Source organism: Microtus oregoni, unplaced genomic scaffold (assembly GCF_018167655.1).
Source record: "Microtus oregoni isolate MIOR12 unplaced genomic scaffold, Mior012 000015F_ref0000493, whole genome shotgun sequence".
NCBI classification, from domain to species: domain Eukaryota; kingdom Metazoa; phylum Chordata; class Mammalia; order Rodentia; family Cricetidae; genus Microtus; species Microtus oregoni.
The window spans coordinates 36,055,358-36,071,824 of NW_024543074.1; the positions used below are offsets into that span (position 1 = coordinate 36,055,358).

General features: G+C 46.0%; 1 protein-coding gene across 3 annotated transcripts in view; it reads right to left on the minus strand.

Annotated features, from left to right (window-relative positions):
- Nucleotides 1-2,471: 2,471 nt before the first annotated feature.
- Nucleotides 2,472-16,467, minus strand: part of Specc1 (sperm antigen with calponin homology and coiled-coil domains 1) — a 267,140-nt gene continuing 253,144 nt past the window's right edge. For all 3 annotated transcript variants that reach the window (XM_041664024.1, XM_041664025.1, XM_041664027.1), the window contains 2 exons: nt 14,439-14,498; nt 2,472-6,149 (listed from right to left, as the gene is read on the minus strand). In XM_041664024.1, coding sequence (XP_041519958.1) covers nt 6,060-6,149; nt 14,439-14,498 — 150 coding nt within the window. In that variant the 3' untranslated portion in view covers nt 2,472-6,059. The remainder of the gene's footprint in view (nt 6,150-14,438; nt 14,499-16,467) is intronic.

The window sequence follows — 16,467 nt, forward strand, 5'->3', positions numbered from 1 at the left end:
CACAGCATCCCCAGAGGAGCACTGCGAACATCTGTAAAATTCCTTCAAGGGGGCCTCTCACAGCCATGCTCTCCAAGACGGGCTGAATGCTGGATGGGGCTGATCTGCAGTTACAGCCTGTTACACCCCAAAGCTCTGAACATTGAAGTCACACTCAGGGAGGAGTGTACCCAACACCGAGCCACACCCAGGGCTGCTGAAGGGGACAAAACAACCACATGGTCACTTTGGGCACATGGCTGCAGATTACACAGGTGACCCAAGACAGGCCTCTTCCTTCCCCTAAACAAAAACAGCTGGATTTGTGGGCACAGACGAGTCTGAAAGGCAGGATGAATAAGATACATCTCCCTTCTCTCTGCGACACATCTGTTTCCTGGTCTGATCCTCCAGGTGGTAAGACTTTGCCTTTCTCAGGATGAGGTCCCTCTCCAGACAGATGTTTTCTAGGACCAGCCTCCTTGGACAGTGGCCAAGCCTTCCGAAGTCACATGTCGCAGGAAAACTTTTCCCATGCCCCACTTTCTGTTTTGCCTCATTTTTCAGATACAAGGGAAACAGCCACACTACAGAGGATATAAATAGCAGCCCGGATGGACAAATGGAAGGGCTGGTGGGCCCAATGGTCAGCTGTCTAAAGGGTCCTAGGCAAATCTATTTATGGATTTCTTTTTCATGATCTAGAAAAAAAATCTCACTTAAGCAGGTGAATTAAGTTAAAATGAATTCAATTAAAGAGCCCAGAAGACTCCAAGGCCCTGTATTAAGTCATTTCATTCATGAGACCAGACGTAATACTATTAAAGGAAAAAGGAAAGATAAGGCCTTGGGGAGGTCAGGTTTCAAGTTTCTCCCCAAGGCTTTTCCTACTTATCACTGAGCTGGAAAATGCTGGAAGAGATTGTTCACAAGATGGGCCACAGGCTGGAATCCTGTGGTGTTCATTCCCAGAACTGACCTCCCAGTCAGAGGGTGAGTAACCGGCAACTGGACCAAGTAATCAAGTGACCGGTATAAGCACTCACTGCCCCTTAGGTTGAGGAATCACAAGCACAGAAACCTGCACTTGGCCCTCAAGGAGCTCAGATGGAAGTTTACACAGCCTAAGAGCAAAGCCCTTTTCACCCAGCAGAGAGAAGGCGGCTGGCGGCCCACGGCTCTGTGCTTAGGGCCGCTAAGAGCAGTCCATGCTGATCATTCATTTAATTCTGCTAACCCATGAGCCTTTTCTGTCACTGATGCGGTGGCTTAAATGTATCTCCAAAGTGCTAGAAACTTCATGGCCAGAGTTCATCGTTAGCAGGTTTTGGAGGTAATTGGGATTGAGTCATGAGGGTCAGGCTCTCCATGGTGGCCTTGGTGGCTTCAAAAGAGTTGGGGACTAGGGTTAGCATGCTCACTCTGTCTCTTCTCATCCTTTGCGAAGTCACAATGTGGCAAGAATATCTTCCCAGACACCAGTGCTGAGCTCTTAGAGGGTCCAGGCTTCAGAACTGAGAACGAAATAAACTTCTGTTCTTTAGAAAAGTGCCCAGTTTGTGGTATTGTGTGGTGCCAACAGAAACTGCCCAAGACAGCTGCATGGGGAGTCTGGACCCAGGTTCCCCCATCTGTAAAGTGCATGTGTCAAGTGGCCCAGTCATGGAACACCCATGATTGGTGCTCCATTCATGCAGAGAGCCGCATCCATAGGACAGAACTTGTTTGATGAGTCTCAGAGACCAGCAAATATGAAGACCATTCCCAAATATGGAGACCTGGCCATCTGTGAAAGGCCGACTCATGCATGAGCCGGCAGGGATGCACACGTGTATACAGCCCAAGGTACTGGGCACTCAAGATGGTACAGGACAATCAGATGTTGAACAAACAAGGCCTGGTATCACCTGGCACGACATTTCCTGCCCCTTGAGACTGAGAGGGAAATGGCGGCCCTAAGCCGGCCCAGGATTTGGTAATAAGTCTCACCAGTGACCATTACCTTGAGCAGGTGTGGAGGCCCTCAGAAGGCCAGGCACTTGAGAGGAAAGAGAAATAAAGATTCTAGGGTGGCCGTCCTCCTCTGTGGCCTGTAGCCTAGGAATGGTGGCTTCCAGCGGATGCTTAGAGCCACCGTCATGCTCTACTCGCTGTTGCATTTTTTATTATTTTTTATTATTAAGGTGTCTCTTCAACCTTGTCATAACTTTTAACAACACTGTGTGCAGTTCCCAGGGTCCAAGCAGCCTACTTCCATCTTATGCACATCTGTACAGCTTGGCAGCATCCGGGTCCTGGAAGATGACCCACAACCTGTGGCCATCGCAAGGCAGCTGTGGACGGGACTGCAAAGTGACAAGAACGGCAGGGAGAGGGCTTTAAGCTGACTCAAAGCAAGTTTGGTGCTTTGAAAAAAAAAATGCTGATTGACGTCAGTGGGTGAAAGAATCAAACTGAGATAGAAACAAAATATATTTATTAGAAATCGTACACAGTGGCACACCTTACCCTTGGGAGCCCTGTCCACCTCTGACAGTATGTCACGTCTGGGCAGTGCTAGGTGCTGTCTAGTGTGCTCTTGAGGGAAAGGAGGCCACAGGTATATCGAGTGCATTCAACTAATGTAGTTAAAGTCAGTGAGCTACTCAGGGGGTTCCAGTCAGAACTCCAACCTTGTCGGAGGACCTAGATGCCCAGGGGCTTCAGCAGATGCTGGGGAAAACTTCTTTTCAATAATCTGGGGGTTCTCTCTCCCACTGGTGCCAGCAGTAGGGCATCTCAAACTAGAACACTCAGGAACTGCTGGATTTGGTGAGTGGGTTTGTCCCTAAGGGTCTCCATTTCCATCATCCAGGGACAGGTTTGCAGGGGACAGAGAGGTCAGAGACTGACATGTGGCTGGTGCTCATGGGAGACAGGAAGACAGTATGGCCAATATTCAATATTGCTAGATGGCTGATTGCTTTGGGATAGCCCCACACTCTCTGCCAACTAATCCCAAATTTCCAGGCTCAACTGATTCTCCCATCTCCATCTCCAGAATAGTTGAAGCCACAGGTAGCCGCACTACCTGGGTTTCTATCTTCTAGCCATGGCTTGTATTCTGGATGGTCTACAGAATCTGAGGAACAACTGGATGAAGAATGAGAATCAAGGACAAGTATGGATGCGGAAGTGAGAAGGACTAGGAAGATGGATGCGCCTTGGAATATTGCCACTGTGGGCAGCGGCCTTAGTGCTACCACCTGCCGTCAGACACCAAGCAGTGCTGAGAGCCAGACTTCTTTACGTGTCTTAACTTCTCAGGGTCTTGCATTTTACAGATCTCTTTAGCTGAGGGCAGATGGGAAGAAACATGGCTATGGAGGCCTCCAGCATCCTCTGAATGATGGCTTGCAGAGACACAAAGAAAACAGCAGGAGCTAAGCACCAAAGCTGGGTGTGGTATCTAATCTCAGCACCCAGGAGACAGAGGCAGCAAGACCGTGAGTTCAAGGCCAGCACAGGCGACAGGAGGTCCGGTTTCACAAAACCCAAAACAAAGCAAAACAAACAACAACAAAACGAAAAAAAACCAAAACCAAACCAACCAACCAAACAAACAAAAACAAGAAAAAGTAAGGCACCCCTGCCTCCACCGCCATGCTTCTGTTCTTAGCTGGTCAGTTTCTCACATTCATTTTTGTGACTTGGAGATCTTCCCAGACCCTGCACCTCCACATGCAGTAGTGTGGCATCTTGACAGAGAACTGGAGCTCTATCGGTCATGGATACCCTCTGCCTGGCAGTACCTGTATGCCATTCCTCTCCGACGCCCCTGGCAAGACCTGCAGCAGTCAAGAGAAACCCCAAGCAGAAAACGGACAAGAACAGATGCAGCTGGCCGGTCCACAGCGACCTGGGGCCCCAAAGTGCCTCTACTTACAGCCACTGTAAGGCGTCTGGAGACCAGCACGGAGGCTGCTCTGCTGAGAGCTCCCAGATTCTTAGCATCCTAAAAACAACCAGAGACAGACCAAACTCTCATGCCTTAACTGTGGCCTCTCCTACACAGCTCCAGAGATCACCCCTGAAGAAACGACACCCAGTTGTGTGGGACAGTGTTCCTGCCCACCCTGCTGTGATGGCTGGGCAAAGCAGACTGGAGACAACTGGTGGGGGGAGGTACAGCATCAATTATGTCAACACAACGGGTATGGGAGGCAGCCCAAGTACCAGCTTTCGGAGACACATTCATCAGCAAGGAGGTTCTGAGCCCTCATCTTCCACCTGGAAATGAAGGAGCTCCTAATGGGAGAACAAGGGGCAGGGAGTAGTGTCCTCCCTCTCTGCGTGGCTGCCCATCAGTTCTGGAGAACTGTGAGCATGTGCAGACTGCATCTCTGCTTTGTTCCAGTTATCCTAACTCACCTGATGCGAGAGTCAGGCATGCAGTTCCCAGGAGTCCCAGGGGATCGGCCCTGAGCTACAGCTAAGAACTACAGATGGAGCCTACAGGTGGAGTCTGTGGCCCCACGAGGTTACGTTAGCTCGAGAATCAGCGCTGCTGCACCCAGCTGCTACTTATCAGAGCAATGGACTGGAGGGAGGGGCAGAACTTAGGTCCTCCAAGGATAGGGCTGGGCCAGCAGAGCGGCTCAGACAAGCAGGCAGAGATTCATTGTAGCTGTGGTGGTCATTCGCAGGGGTTGCTATGAGCGTGGTCCTTTCTCAAAGGACCAGTCTAGGGTTATTTGGCACTTAGAACAGTAATGGGTGTTTGTGCGCACCCAACTGTCAGAGAAAGGGGCGTGCTCATTTGCTATGAAGTGCACATTTGTCCAAGAAAAATGGAAAGACGCTTCTAAAGCAGTGGTTCTCAGACTGTGTGGGGTCACATATCAGAATTCTATATATCAGATATTTACACTACAATTCATAACAATAGCAAAATTACAGTTATGATAGCAATGAAATACTTTTATGGTTGGGGTCACCACAGCATGAGGAACTCCAAGCATTAGGAAGGTTGGGAACCACTGGTCTAGGGCCACTTGGCTTGGATACTCAGGGAGGGGCTGTGCTGCTTCCTAGGGAACCAACGGGGCATTGGAGGACAGTCACCCTTACGCTCCTAATAGCTTCTTCCAATAGGCACATGTAAAAGGCCCAACAAGTACCAAGGGCCAAACCTGTCTGGAGCCAAAACATGTTTATATTTCTGTCCACCCAGAATCCTAAGGGGCACACCTCCCAACCTGCGGAACTGTGCAAATGTGCAGAGCTCGCCATCACAGGCTGCTCCACACACGTCAGACTTGTGTGGAGCTCTGTGTTGGGCCAAGATGTGTGTAAATGAGACTGTAAACAGCAGGGCAGAAGGGTCTATGTGCAATGGTCACGGATCTCATCAGCCAAGATACCAGTGCTGTGCTCAGGCCCTGTGGTTAAGGAGCAAGCCAGCTGGCCTCTCATGCACCCTCAGCAAGGTACCTAAGTGCTCCTTGCACTTGCGAGAAATCAAATAGGGACGGCGAGATCTATGCAGTGCCTTTAAGTTCTCAGTTACATAGAACTGGACATACTATTTCCCTAATCAGTGTGTTTCCAGGTTGCTAAGAAGCAAAAGCTGCTTTTGTTTTTCTGTTTTGTGGAGTGTTGTTTTATTGGTGGGGGTGGGCAAGCAGCTGGTAAGGACAGAGTTTTGAAAAAAAAAAAAGCAAAGTTTTAGTAAAGGAGGAGGAAGAAAAAAAGACACGGTGATTGAAGTGCTGTTTGTCAGTGTGTAGGCCATGTGTGGGCAGCAAATGGGACTGGCAACACTCTGGAGTCTCACAGAAGAGGGCCTGGGTTTGGAACCCACTGTGCGAGAAGCGGGGCCTGCCTCTCTAAAAACTTCCCATTGGGAACAAGGATTCCTGAGCATAGGCTCCAGACATGTTTGCATCTGAGATGGGGACACGGTGGAGCCACCTCTGCTTCTCAGTGGAGTGCTGGTCCAGACGGCTAGATGGTGGGCACAGCAGGCATGGTGGACAGTGAGCAGGCGCTTCAGGATGAGCTTCAGGCCATGCGGCAGCTGCTGATGCTGGCTCTTCTGTTTATGTCTCAAAGTACTTGTAGATCTGGGCCACATACTGCATCACACTCTGCCAGTCGGGCCGGTCTGTGTACAGCATCTCACTGAGTTCCTGCAGGGGAAGGGGACAGCACAAGACAGACATCTCAGTCCCCTTTTACCAAGTGACTCTGATCCAGGACAGGATTGGTACTGATTGGTACCAATCAGGATTGTTACCTTCCACTAACAGGAACCAAAGTGTAGGCAAACACAGGCCATGCTAATGTGCTGAGTTAGGCTTCTTAGCAGCTTTTCCTGGGAGGGTATGTCCCTTTCAAAGACCAAAGACAGGACTTCCTATTACTTTCATTACAGCTTTTTACAGTCACCTGAGCTTCCACATCAGAAGGCTTCTGGTTTAATAATGTGCATATGAATGTAAGCCCAGTTTCCTAGGCTCCCACCACAGTGGGCATGCTTTCACACATCCCGTGTCTTTCCCATGGGCATTCTTGTGTAGGATTTCCCACACAACTGTACTTCCGTGGGTGTGCGCTATCCGTAGTGTCCCTTCACTTCCAATACATTGCACTTCGCAATGTCAAATTAGTTCCTGGAGAGCTAGTCATGGGGTTACCACCGACACCTTGAGCCAACTTAAACCATGTGCTTTACTAGGGTTAATATCTCTTAGCATATGGGCTTTTCTTTCTTTGCTTTTTTTTTCTTTCCTTTCTTTCTCTCCCCCTCTAGTTGAGTGATTTTTTTCTATTTATTTAGTTTTATTAATTTACTACCTGTTGGGGGCTAATTTTGCACGTAAGGCCAGGCCAACAGTGATAAGGCAGGTGGGAAGGATAGGCGCCCGGCTCTCTAGAAGACGCTTAATTATTAACGCTGGGATCGGATGTGGAGTCTGCTGTGGTTGTAACCAAACATGAGCCAGAAGCAGAGGTGCAAAGGAAAAAGAGGCTGAACAGAGCACATCTGTGCCTGGTAAATCCTGCCGACCAGTCACAAGTTAACATCTGACTTTTCTCTCCTGCTCTGCTCCCCAGTCAGGCTAAAATGATCAGCACGTCATGATCTGACCTGCCAGGAAGGGCACAAAGGAAGCAAGAGAGACGGACCTTCCACACACAAGTCTGCCCAGAAACATTCTTAAAAGAAAAAAAATGAAGTCTTAGAGCAGAGATTGCTAATGACAGCAGGGACACATGATAAAGAGTGACAGAGTCCAGTGGGAAAGCAGAGGCAGGGGGATCTCTGAATTCAAGGTCAGCCTGGTCTAGACAGTGAGCTCTAGGACAGCCTGGGCTACACAGAGAACAGTGCTGATTGGGAGGCAGGTGAGCTTTGAGAAGGAAGGGCAGCCTGAAGACATGCCTAGGAACTCAAGAGGGACTGAAAACTTTCCTTTCTGTAGAGGAAGAGGTCTTTAGTTTCAGACAAGTTGGAAGTACAGCTACTAGTCACAGTTTAACTCAGTCCATTTCATATTAGCAATTACTGAATCAAAAATATCTGTTACATTATTAACACCACATCTGAAAATCTTTGAAGAAATGTTTTGCATGTTTCAAGGGGAGGGAGGGAGGCTGTCTTAGTAATAATTTCACCACACATGAGATTTACTTAAATTAACAGTTAACAGCCCAAACCCAGGTCAATATGATTTCACCAAACACACATAGAAGAACTAATATTAGTTATTTAGTCTCCAAAAACGGAAGACAAGAGAATGTTTTGCAACTCATCCTGTGAGGTGAGGCTAGCCTACAACCAGAGCTAGACAAAGACACTACAAGAAAACTGTACGTCAGCTTCTCAGATAAATAGACACAAAGCTACTGGCAATTTGAAAAAAATGTTAGAAAACTGAATTCATTAATCTATAAAGTATTATGATTAAATAAGGCTCGTCCGAGGAATGTAAAGCTGGCTCAATGCTTTTAAATCAACATTAGCATATTAACAGACTGAGAAAAATAAGATCAACAAACTTCAGAATCTGTTCATGACAAAAAACAAAACAGAGAAGCTAACTTATTTTATACACTAAAGGGTATGTACTCCCTAACCCAATAGCTAAACTCACTTAATTGTGTAAGACAATGCTTTTCTCCCTCAAATCAGGACTAAGACAAAGATGGACTCTCCTGCTTGTCCTGTGTAATACAGCAGATGAAAGGGCCAGTCTCGATGATGCAGTGAAAGTCTGTCTCAAAGACCTACCCCACAGCAAAACTAATCAAAACAAAACACAACAAGGAGACAGGTGCTACAGAAGCAGCTAAACCCAAACAATGACAATGACATTACTTGAGGCAAGCGACAAAACACTCTTGCTGTTAAAGCACTATAATAACATAAAACAGACATAGCATTTATGGATAATTCTTTGATTCTACCAGAAGATACTCACTCACTCAATGTGTGTGAGTGCCTGTGTGTGTCACAGGTGCATGTCGTGGCGTACATGTGGAGGTCAGAGAGAAACTTGCAGGAGTCAGTTCTTCCCTTCCCTCATGTGGACCCCAGTGACTGAATCCAGGCCATCAGGCAAGAAACTTTACCTACCAAGCCACCTTGCTGGCCCACACGGCAGTTCCTGACAAGACACTGGAGGTGTTTTTGTTTTTCTTTTAAATTTTATGGGTGTTCTGCTTGTATTTCTGCCTGTCCACCACATGCGTGAATGGAGGTGTTGTTTTGAACAGGAGATAAAGAGGAGCTCTAGGTAGCATTGAATCTAGGAGATATCTTCTTCTCCTACTCAATGTGAAGGCAGAACAAATAAAATGGAATATAAAAATTCCCCAGTCAGAATGAGCATGAACTTGACTTTGAAAATACTGGATAAGAATTCCTTAGTACCGTGTTGCTGATGAACTTATAAAGAACACTAGAAATGTACACTGGGGCAGGAGAGACGGCTCAGCAGTTAGGAGCACTGGCTTCTCTTCCAGAGGACCTGGGTTCAGTTTCCAGCGCCCACATGGTGACTTACAACCATCTGTACCTCCAGTTCCAGGGAATCGGATGCCATCTTCTGGCCTTTATGGGCACTAGGCACATATGTGGTGTGAGTCCATGTGTGCATGCGCGCGCGCGTGCGCGCACACACACACACACACACACACACACACACAGGCAAAACACTCATACCCATAAAATAAAAATAAATGAAACTTAAAAAAAAAACACAAAACCCAACCAAAACCTAGAAACGCACTATGACTTCTTCTTCTTCTTCTTCTTTTTTTTTTTGATTTTAAAAATATTTTATTTGATCTATGTATTTGATGTTTTGAATATTTATTTATTTTTAATATCTGTTTATTTATTTGCCTGTATGTGTGTCTGTACACAGTGTGTGCAGCACCTATAGCAGCCAGAAGAAGGCGTCAGACATTCTGGTTTGCCTATCTCTGTGTGGGCTCTGTGAAACGAACTCAGGTCTTTTGCCAGGGCCATAAATGCTTCCAACTACAGAGCCCAAAAGCCTCATATTTAAGGTTTTAAAGCTTCCTACCTATTGTCTTTAAACAACAGCACTTAGAGCTTCAACTACAGCTGGACACATACACTTAAGTGTTCACTTCTAGATCAATATTCTTTTTTTTTTTTTTTTCGAGACAGGGTTTCTCTGTAGCTTTTGGTTCCTGTCCTGGAACTAGCTCTTGTAGACCAGGCTGGCCTCGAACTCACAGAGATCCGCCTGCCTCTGCCTCCCAAGTGCTGGGATTAAAGGCGTGCGCCACCGCTGCCCGGCTTAGATCAATATTCTTGAGAAACTGTAGAACCTTTGAAAGTTGGGGCCTAATGAACCGTCCTTTGGTCTTTGAAGGATCCTGGGACAAGAGCCACACCCCTTCCTTTTCTTCTTTTGATATTTGGCCATGAGACGAGTGGTTTTTCTTGGTCACGTACTCCTGCTATGTAGTGTGTATGGCTTCTTCTTTTATTCATTTCTTTGCACATACTTGCTACAAACAGTCTACGACCTGGCGTTGTTCTAAGGGCCTTTAGCGATAAAGAGAGAAGGCGCTTGTGCACCCAGGTTCACAGTAGCATTTGCCGAGACGAACTTAACTACAGTGGCACTGTAGTGTTTCAGGACAGATGAACAGACACCCAGAACAAGGTATAACCATATCATTTGCCTTAATGAGGAAGGAGGTTCTAACAGATAGACTTTGAGGACCTTACACTATGCCACATAAGCCAAACATGAGACAGAGACGGCGGGCAAATACACTTACATGGGGTGTCTGAAACAGGTGAGCTTTCAGAGTCTGAGAACAGAACAGTGGCGGCCAGGCTGAGGGCGGGGGTGGGGAGTTAATGTTTAACAGATTTAGAGTTTCGATTTTGCAAGATAAGAATTTTACACTGGGAGGGTGGCAATGATTGCTACACAGCGTGAAGGTACTTCACACCACTTAGAATGATTAAGACGGTAAAACTATAAAAAGTAGCTGACCTCACTTTCCGGACTCTCAAGGCTTTTGGAGCTCCTGCTTTCGGGAGTTCAGTCTTGTGCAGTGACTACCCTACACAGGCCCCCGAGTAAGCGGTGCGTCACGGACAAAGTGACTAAGGCCACAGTGAACCCTCACCAAGCCACAGACGGCTAGCTCTGGAGAACACACCAGAGCTGCTCTGAAGCAATCGCGATGATGCTGCGGGTGTTTGCCCAATTCTTCTGGTCCAGATGATGATGTTGGCTTAAGACGCCCATTTCATGGTGGCCGGGCAGGAATGTGTTCTAAAGCTCGAGGTACACGACAGAGCTTCACTTTGAAGGAATCTTCCTTGCTTATCTATTTACCCTAAAACGTGTATGTGCTTATACAGATACTCAAAAAACTTTATTTTTAAGACTTATCTTTAATATTTCTTGAATATGTATATATGTGTGTGTTTGAATGTAGGTTTCTGCACAAGAGTGCGGTGACTGAAGAGGCCAAAAAAGGGGGTGTCAGAGTCCCTGAAAGCGAAGTTACAGAAGGCTGTAAGCTGCCCAGCATGGGTGCTGAGAGCGAAACTTGAGTCCTCTGCAAGAGTAGTGCACTCTTAACTGCTGAGACTTTTCTCCACTGGATTTGACTTCTTGAATGTTTAGCATTCTACTTTTTGAGTAAGGTTTAGAGAGTACTTCTATTTGATATTTGAAGGGTATTGGTGCTGCTACTTAACTGTCCATTCTGTTTCAATTTAATATCGGCATGATATCATTCATAGCGCTGCTGTCTCCACACCTCCTTCCCTTTACATTTCTCCAAGTCCTCCAGCCTTGGAAGGCTACAGACTTACATCTTAGTGTTATTTCAGCTTATATTTTCCTGACTGTCCTTTTTTCCTTGATTGTATGTGGATTAAAACAACAAAAAAACTTTGGCCACACATAGTGTGGTGGTACGTGTCTACAAACACAGCACTTAGAAGGCAGAGGCAGGAGGATCAGAAGTTCAAGGTCATTCTCATAGTGATATCAAAGCCAGCCTAGCACTACACACATACACACACACACACACACACACACACGCACGCACACAATACATTGGGTTACGCTTGGCATTTTAAAGCTACAACCATCCTGAAGTAACAACAGTAATTAATAACCTTTGACCAATTATACTGAAAGTTATATAAGAAGCTTCAAGAACTGGAAAGCCAATTAGCAGTTGCTTAATGAGATTTTCATTGTTGTTGTAAACAGGAAGCCCAGAAGTAGATTCCAGATTGATTACTACTAAGTGTTATCTCTTTTTCCCACTCCATAATATTTATTTATTTATTTATTTATTTATTTATTTATTTGTATTTTATTTTTGAGACAGGGTTTCATGTAGCCTACAATGGCCTCAAACTTGCTGTTTGTTGGCTTTTCCATTCTAGAAACTAAATACACATTAACCAATAAACGTTCTCTCCTGGTTTTCAACCCTTCATTGTCTATTCAGCCTGTGGGATGGTTTCCTTATGTTTACTGTGAATCCACCATCTTTCTCCTTTGCTATATCTAACCAGTTTGGCAACCCATCCATGGTCTTTTCCCCCTTCCAAATTTTCATTTCTAATAGCTTTGTGTAACCTTCCTGGTGGTAACAAAAATATTCTAAAAAGATCCTTGTGCAGGTCTCTTTGGATATTGGCCTATTTAAACATTGATCCCCTAGGAATTGTAATTTCTCCAGAAATCTCTTGCTGGGACGAGGGAAGGATGGAGGCTGGCGCCAGCAGCAGGAGAAGGAACTGGTCTTGGTGAACTATCCATACAAGTCTGTCAGCTTGTGAGACCACCTGGCAGGGAGACTGACACTAGGCAGTGGTGGGTACTGACTGGCAGGAGGACACGCCAGGACTGCTTAATTAAATGTCTCTTGCACGCTGTCTAAGTCTAAGCCTCTTGTCAGGGCCCTGAAGATGAACCGGGAGTGTTCGTGTAGGGGTCACGGGGCCTCTATGTCCCCAGTATGGCGACATTGTATAAATCCCCCGTTTCCCTGCTTTCATGATTATTTATCTGTTTAAATGGCTTCCTGAGGATGGTTGAGTTTAGCTTGTTAGGGCTGGGAGGGCTGAGGCTTCGACTCAAACAGCTCCAGGAACAGACGTGAGTCTTTTCTAAATCTCCCTCCCTTATATTTATAGCACTATGACCCTCCCTGGTTTCTACTCCTCTTCATCTTCTTTGTTCTCTCTCTCTCTCTCTCTCTCTCTCTCTCTCTCTCTCTCTCTCTCTCTCTCTCTCTCTCTCGTTTTTGGAGCTGGATGGAGTCCCTGTGTTGTACAGGCTGGGCTTGACTTCAAGAGCCACGCGAAGTCTCAGCTCCAGAAAACCAGGATTAGAAATGTACCACCATGTATGTTCTCTTAAACGTTTTAGTATGTGTGCATGTGCTGTGTGTTGGTGTACAGGTGTGCCGAGGTCCAAAGCTGGCATCCAGGTCTTCCTTAGTCCCTCTCCACTTTTGGCAACAGGTGCCCTCAGGCCAACAGGAGCTCACAGCCAACAAGAACCTCCCGGCACTGGGATTACACACCTGGCTTTTTATAGGGCACTATAGATCTCATGCTGCTGTGCCTGCCCAGTCGGACTTTACCCACAGAGCCATCTCCCCAGTGCCTCTTACCTGCCTGCTAGGTTTAAACAGTTAACATTTGTTACCCCCAGTTCTGGCAGGTAATCCCCACTCTCATTTGGTGTACCTGTTGGCTAGAAAACTCAATCCCGTTCCTGTCTGCTTTGTAATCTTGGCTTGTGCATATTTCAGTAACCATTAAACAATAGGTGCTTCCTGCATCCTACCATTTAGCTAGATGCTCCAGACAGAAATCTGGGTTCCAAACCTCATCTGGCCTTTTAATCCACCCCACCTCCAAGGCAAGCCTCAGCATCTCTCCAGGAGCAGGTGCAGTTCTCACAATGTCTGATTCTTAACTCACAGCTTCGGTTTTCACTTTATTTTATGTTTCTGATATGTAGTTATTTTTCTTTTTTCTTTTTTTGGTTTTTCGAGACAGGGTTTCTCTGTGGTTTTGGAGCCTGTCCTGGAACTAGCTCTTGTAGACCAGGCTGGTCTCGAACTCACAGAGATCGGCCTGCCTCTGCCTCCCGAGTGCTGGGATTAAAGGCGTGCGCCACCACCGCCCGGCTATGTAGTTATTTTTCTATACTTTTTTTTTTTTTAAAGACAGGGTGCCTTTGTGCAGCCATGGTTGTCCTGGAACTCACCATGTAGACCAGGCTGGTTTTGAACTCATAGAAATCTGCCTGTCTCTGCCTCCCAAGTGCTAAGGCTAAAAGTTTGTGCCACAATGCCCTGGTGACATTTCTTTAAAAAAGACATTTCACTGAGATTGCATGTTGATTTGAACAAGAGAATTTTAATAACAATTTAGCTCACTGTTTTGTCAGAAGTGCAATTTATTCATAATGAAATCTTAATTTCAAGAACTCTGAGTCCAGAGCTAGAGAGATAGATGGCTTAGCAATGAAGAGAATTGGTAGCTCTTCCAAAGGACCTGGGTTTGATTCCTAGCATCCACATGGCAGCTCACAGTCATCTCTAAGTCTAGTTTTAGGGGATCCAGCAACCTCTTTTGGTCTATACAGGCACCAGACATGGGGTACACAGACCACTAGCAGGTAAAACACCCACAAACATAAATAATAATGATGATGATGATGATGATGATGATGATGATGATGATGATAAGGAAACAGAGACAAACAAACCCCTGAGCATACATCCTTTCCGGCCAGCTGGAATTCTGACCATATTAGGACTCCTGAGGGACAGATCTGCAAACGGACCTGGGTATCCTTTATCAGTTTAGTGGGTAGCAGGAAGTTCTTTCTCATGAATTAGGAAAAAAGTATCAAAAAGGTACAAAACAGGATACATACCAGACTGGGTTTGATGCCCACACTTTCAGCTGCTTCAAATGCCAACAAGAGATTTCGTTTCTGTATCAGAAAGACAAAGACAAGGGATGAGAGCAGGGACAGCGTGGACACTGCAGATTGCCCACTGTGAGGAAACAAGCAATGCCATGTCAACCGTGCAGACCAGCTCTGTCTCGGCAAGGCAAGGGTAGCAGGTTACGACCGCCACTGAGGAAAACAACACTGACTGACATCTGACTAAAGACAAAGTTTCACTTGTGGCCTTTTCAAGATTTACAATATTCACCACGTTGTGTTTCTTCACAATGTCACAAATGACAATCAAACTGGGTGTGGCACTGATGCACTTCTGACTGAGGCAGGAGGATTATGAGTTTGAGGCCAGATAGGGCTACATAGTGAGACCTAGTCTTTAAAAAACTACCAAAGTCATACGTGAAGGTAGTTACATATAACCAAATGAAAAACTGTTTCTTCCCCGGTCCTAACTCTCAAGACAACTGCTTTCTAGTTTGTCATTATTTCCTGTAGCGACTTCCAGGTGGCTGTGATTTTCTCACAGCACTATTTAGTTAGTGTGCTCACATCATGGTGAGCCTGCGGCAGTCAGAGGACAGCTTGCTGAGACTGAATCCCACTCTTTCCTTGCTTTTCTCCTGTAGTCTGTGCTGACTGGTGACTTCTCTGACTGAGAGAACGGCCCCTCCATCATCTGGTTTTTGCTTGTTTTATTCATCCTGGAGCTGGTGTGAAATCCCTAACTCCTTGCAGCCTGCTGCTTTTCTGTCCTCCTACAGAGAGGGTCTGGTCCTTGTATTGCTGCTCGCTTTCTCCTTTTCAAACTCTGAAGCTCTTAGCCATTTCTATTATTCAAAGAAGTCTTCCTGCCCCAGGAATCCCCCAGAACCTCTGATCAACTGTAGGGTTACACCCCATCTCCCTGGAGAACATTCTTGAGAAAGGCTGTAGAGGAGAAACATTTCCAGATGTGTTCATACAGAAAAATCCTCTTTCTACTATCATGCTTGGACAGGGAATTCTAGGCTGAAAATACTTTCCTCTTAGAACAAGAACAGCACCGTTCCCCAGAATCACCGAGCCTGAGTTTGGGCTTTGTTCCCAGACTCTCCTCGGCTATTGTCTGACATCTTTGTACAGATAATCTAAATTACTTGTCACGCCATCCGCCTCAATAATTCATATGAAAGTCACTACGTTTTAGAAATTTAACTAGATGTTTTAAGTACCACTAAAAAGCATGGTCACAGTTTATGTCCTATGTATAATTTTACAATTTGATTCATTTAGCTTTCTTTTTCCTTCCCCAGTACTGGGGATTGAACCCAGGCCTTATGCATGCTAGGCAAGCACTTTACCACAGTCATATTTAAATTTTATTTATTTATTTATTTTGATTTTTCGAGACAGGGTTTCTCTGTGGCTTTGGAGCCTGTCCTGGAACTAGCTCTTGTAGACCAGGCTGGTCTCGAACTCACAGAGGTCCGCCTGCCTCTGCCTCCCGAGTGCTGGGATTAAAGGCATGCGCCACCACTGCCCAGCTCGTATTTAAATTTTATACATAAGCTGGGATGCATTTGTGGCCCCAGCTTTGTAAGAGGCTAAGGGAAGAGGATCACTGGAATCCAGGAGTTCAAGTCCTTTTACATTTATAATTTTCTATTTTTCTGTTTCCCCATAGTCTTCATTCTGCCCCGTCTAAGCATCTGGCCCTGGGTCAAATGGTTCGGCTCAACACTGAAGTCAACTTGCTGATGTATAAATACTGTCAGAGGAAAAGCAGACGTGCCTATGTATGCTTTCTTCTAGCCTGTGATGTAACCCTGGGAAGCAGCGGAGCCATGGTGATACTGCCCAGACCAGCAGCCTTCTTCCTTGACACCTGGAGAGATTGATGGACAAGAGCTGGAAATCTCCCCCTTGTTTCTGTGATACTGTTCTGTTCTGTGATGCAGAAATGGGTAAATGGGCCCGTTCAGCCCACACTAGGGGAGCCACCCCTGTTTTGGTG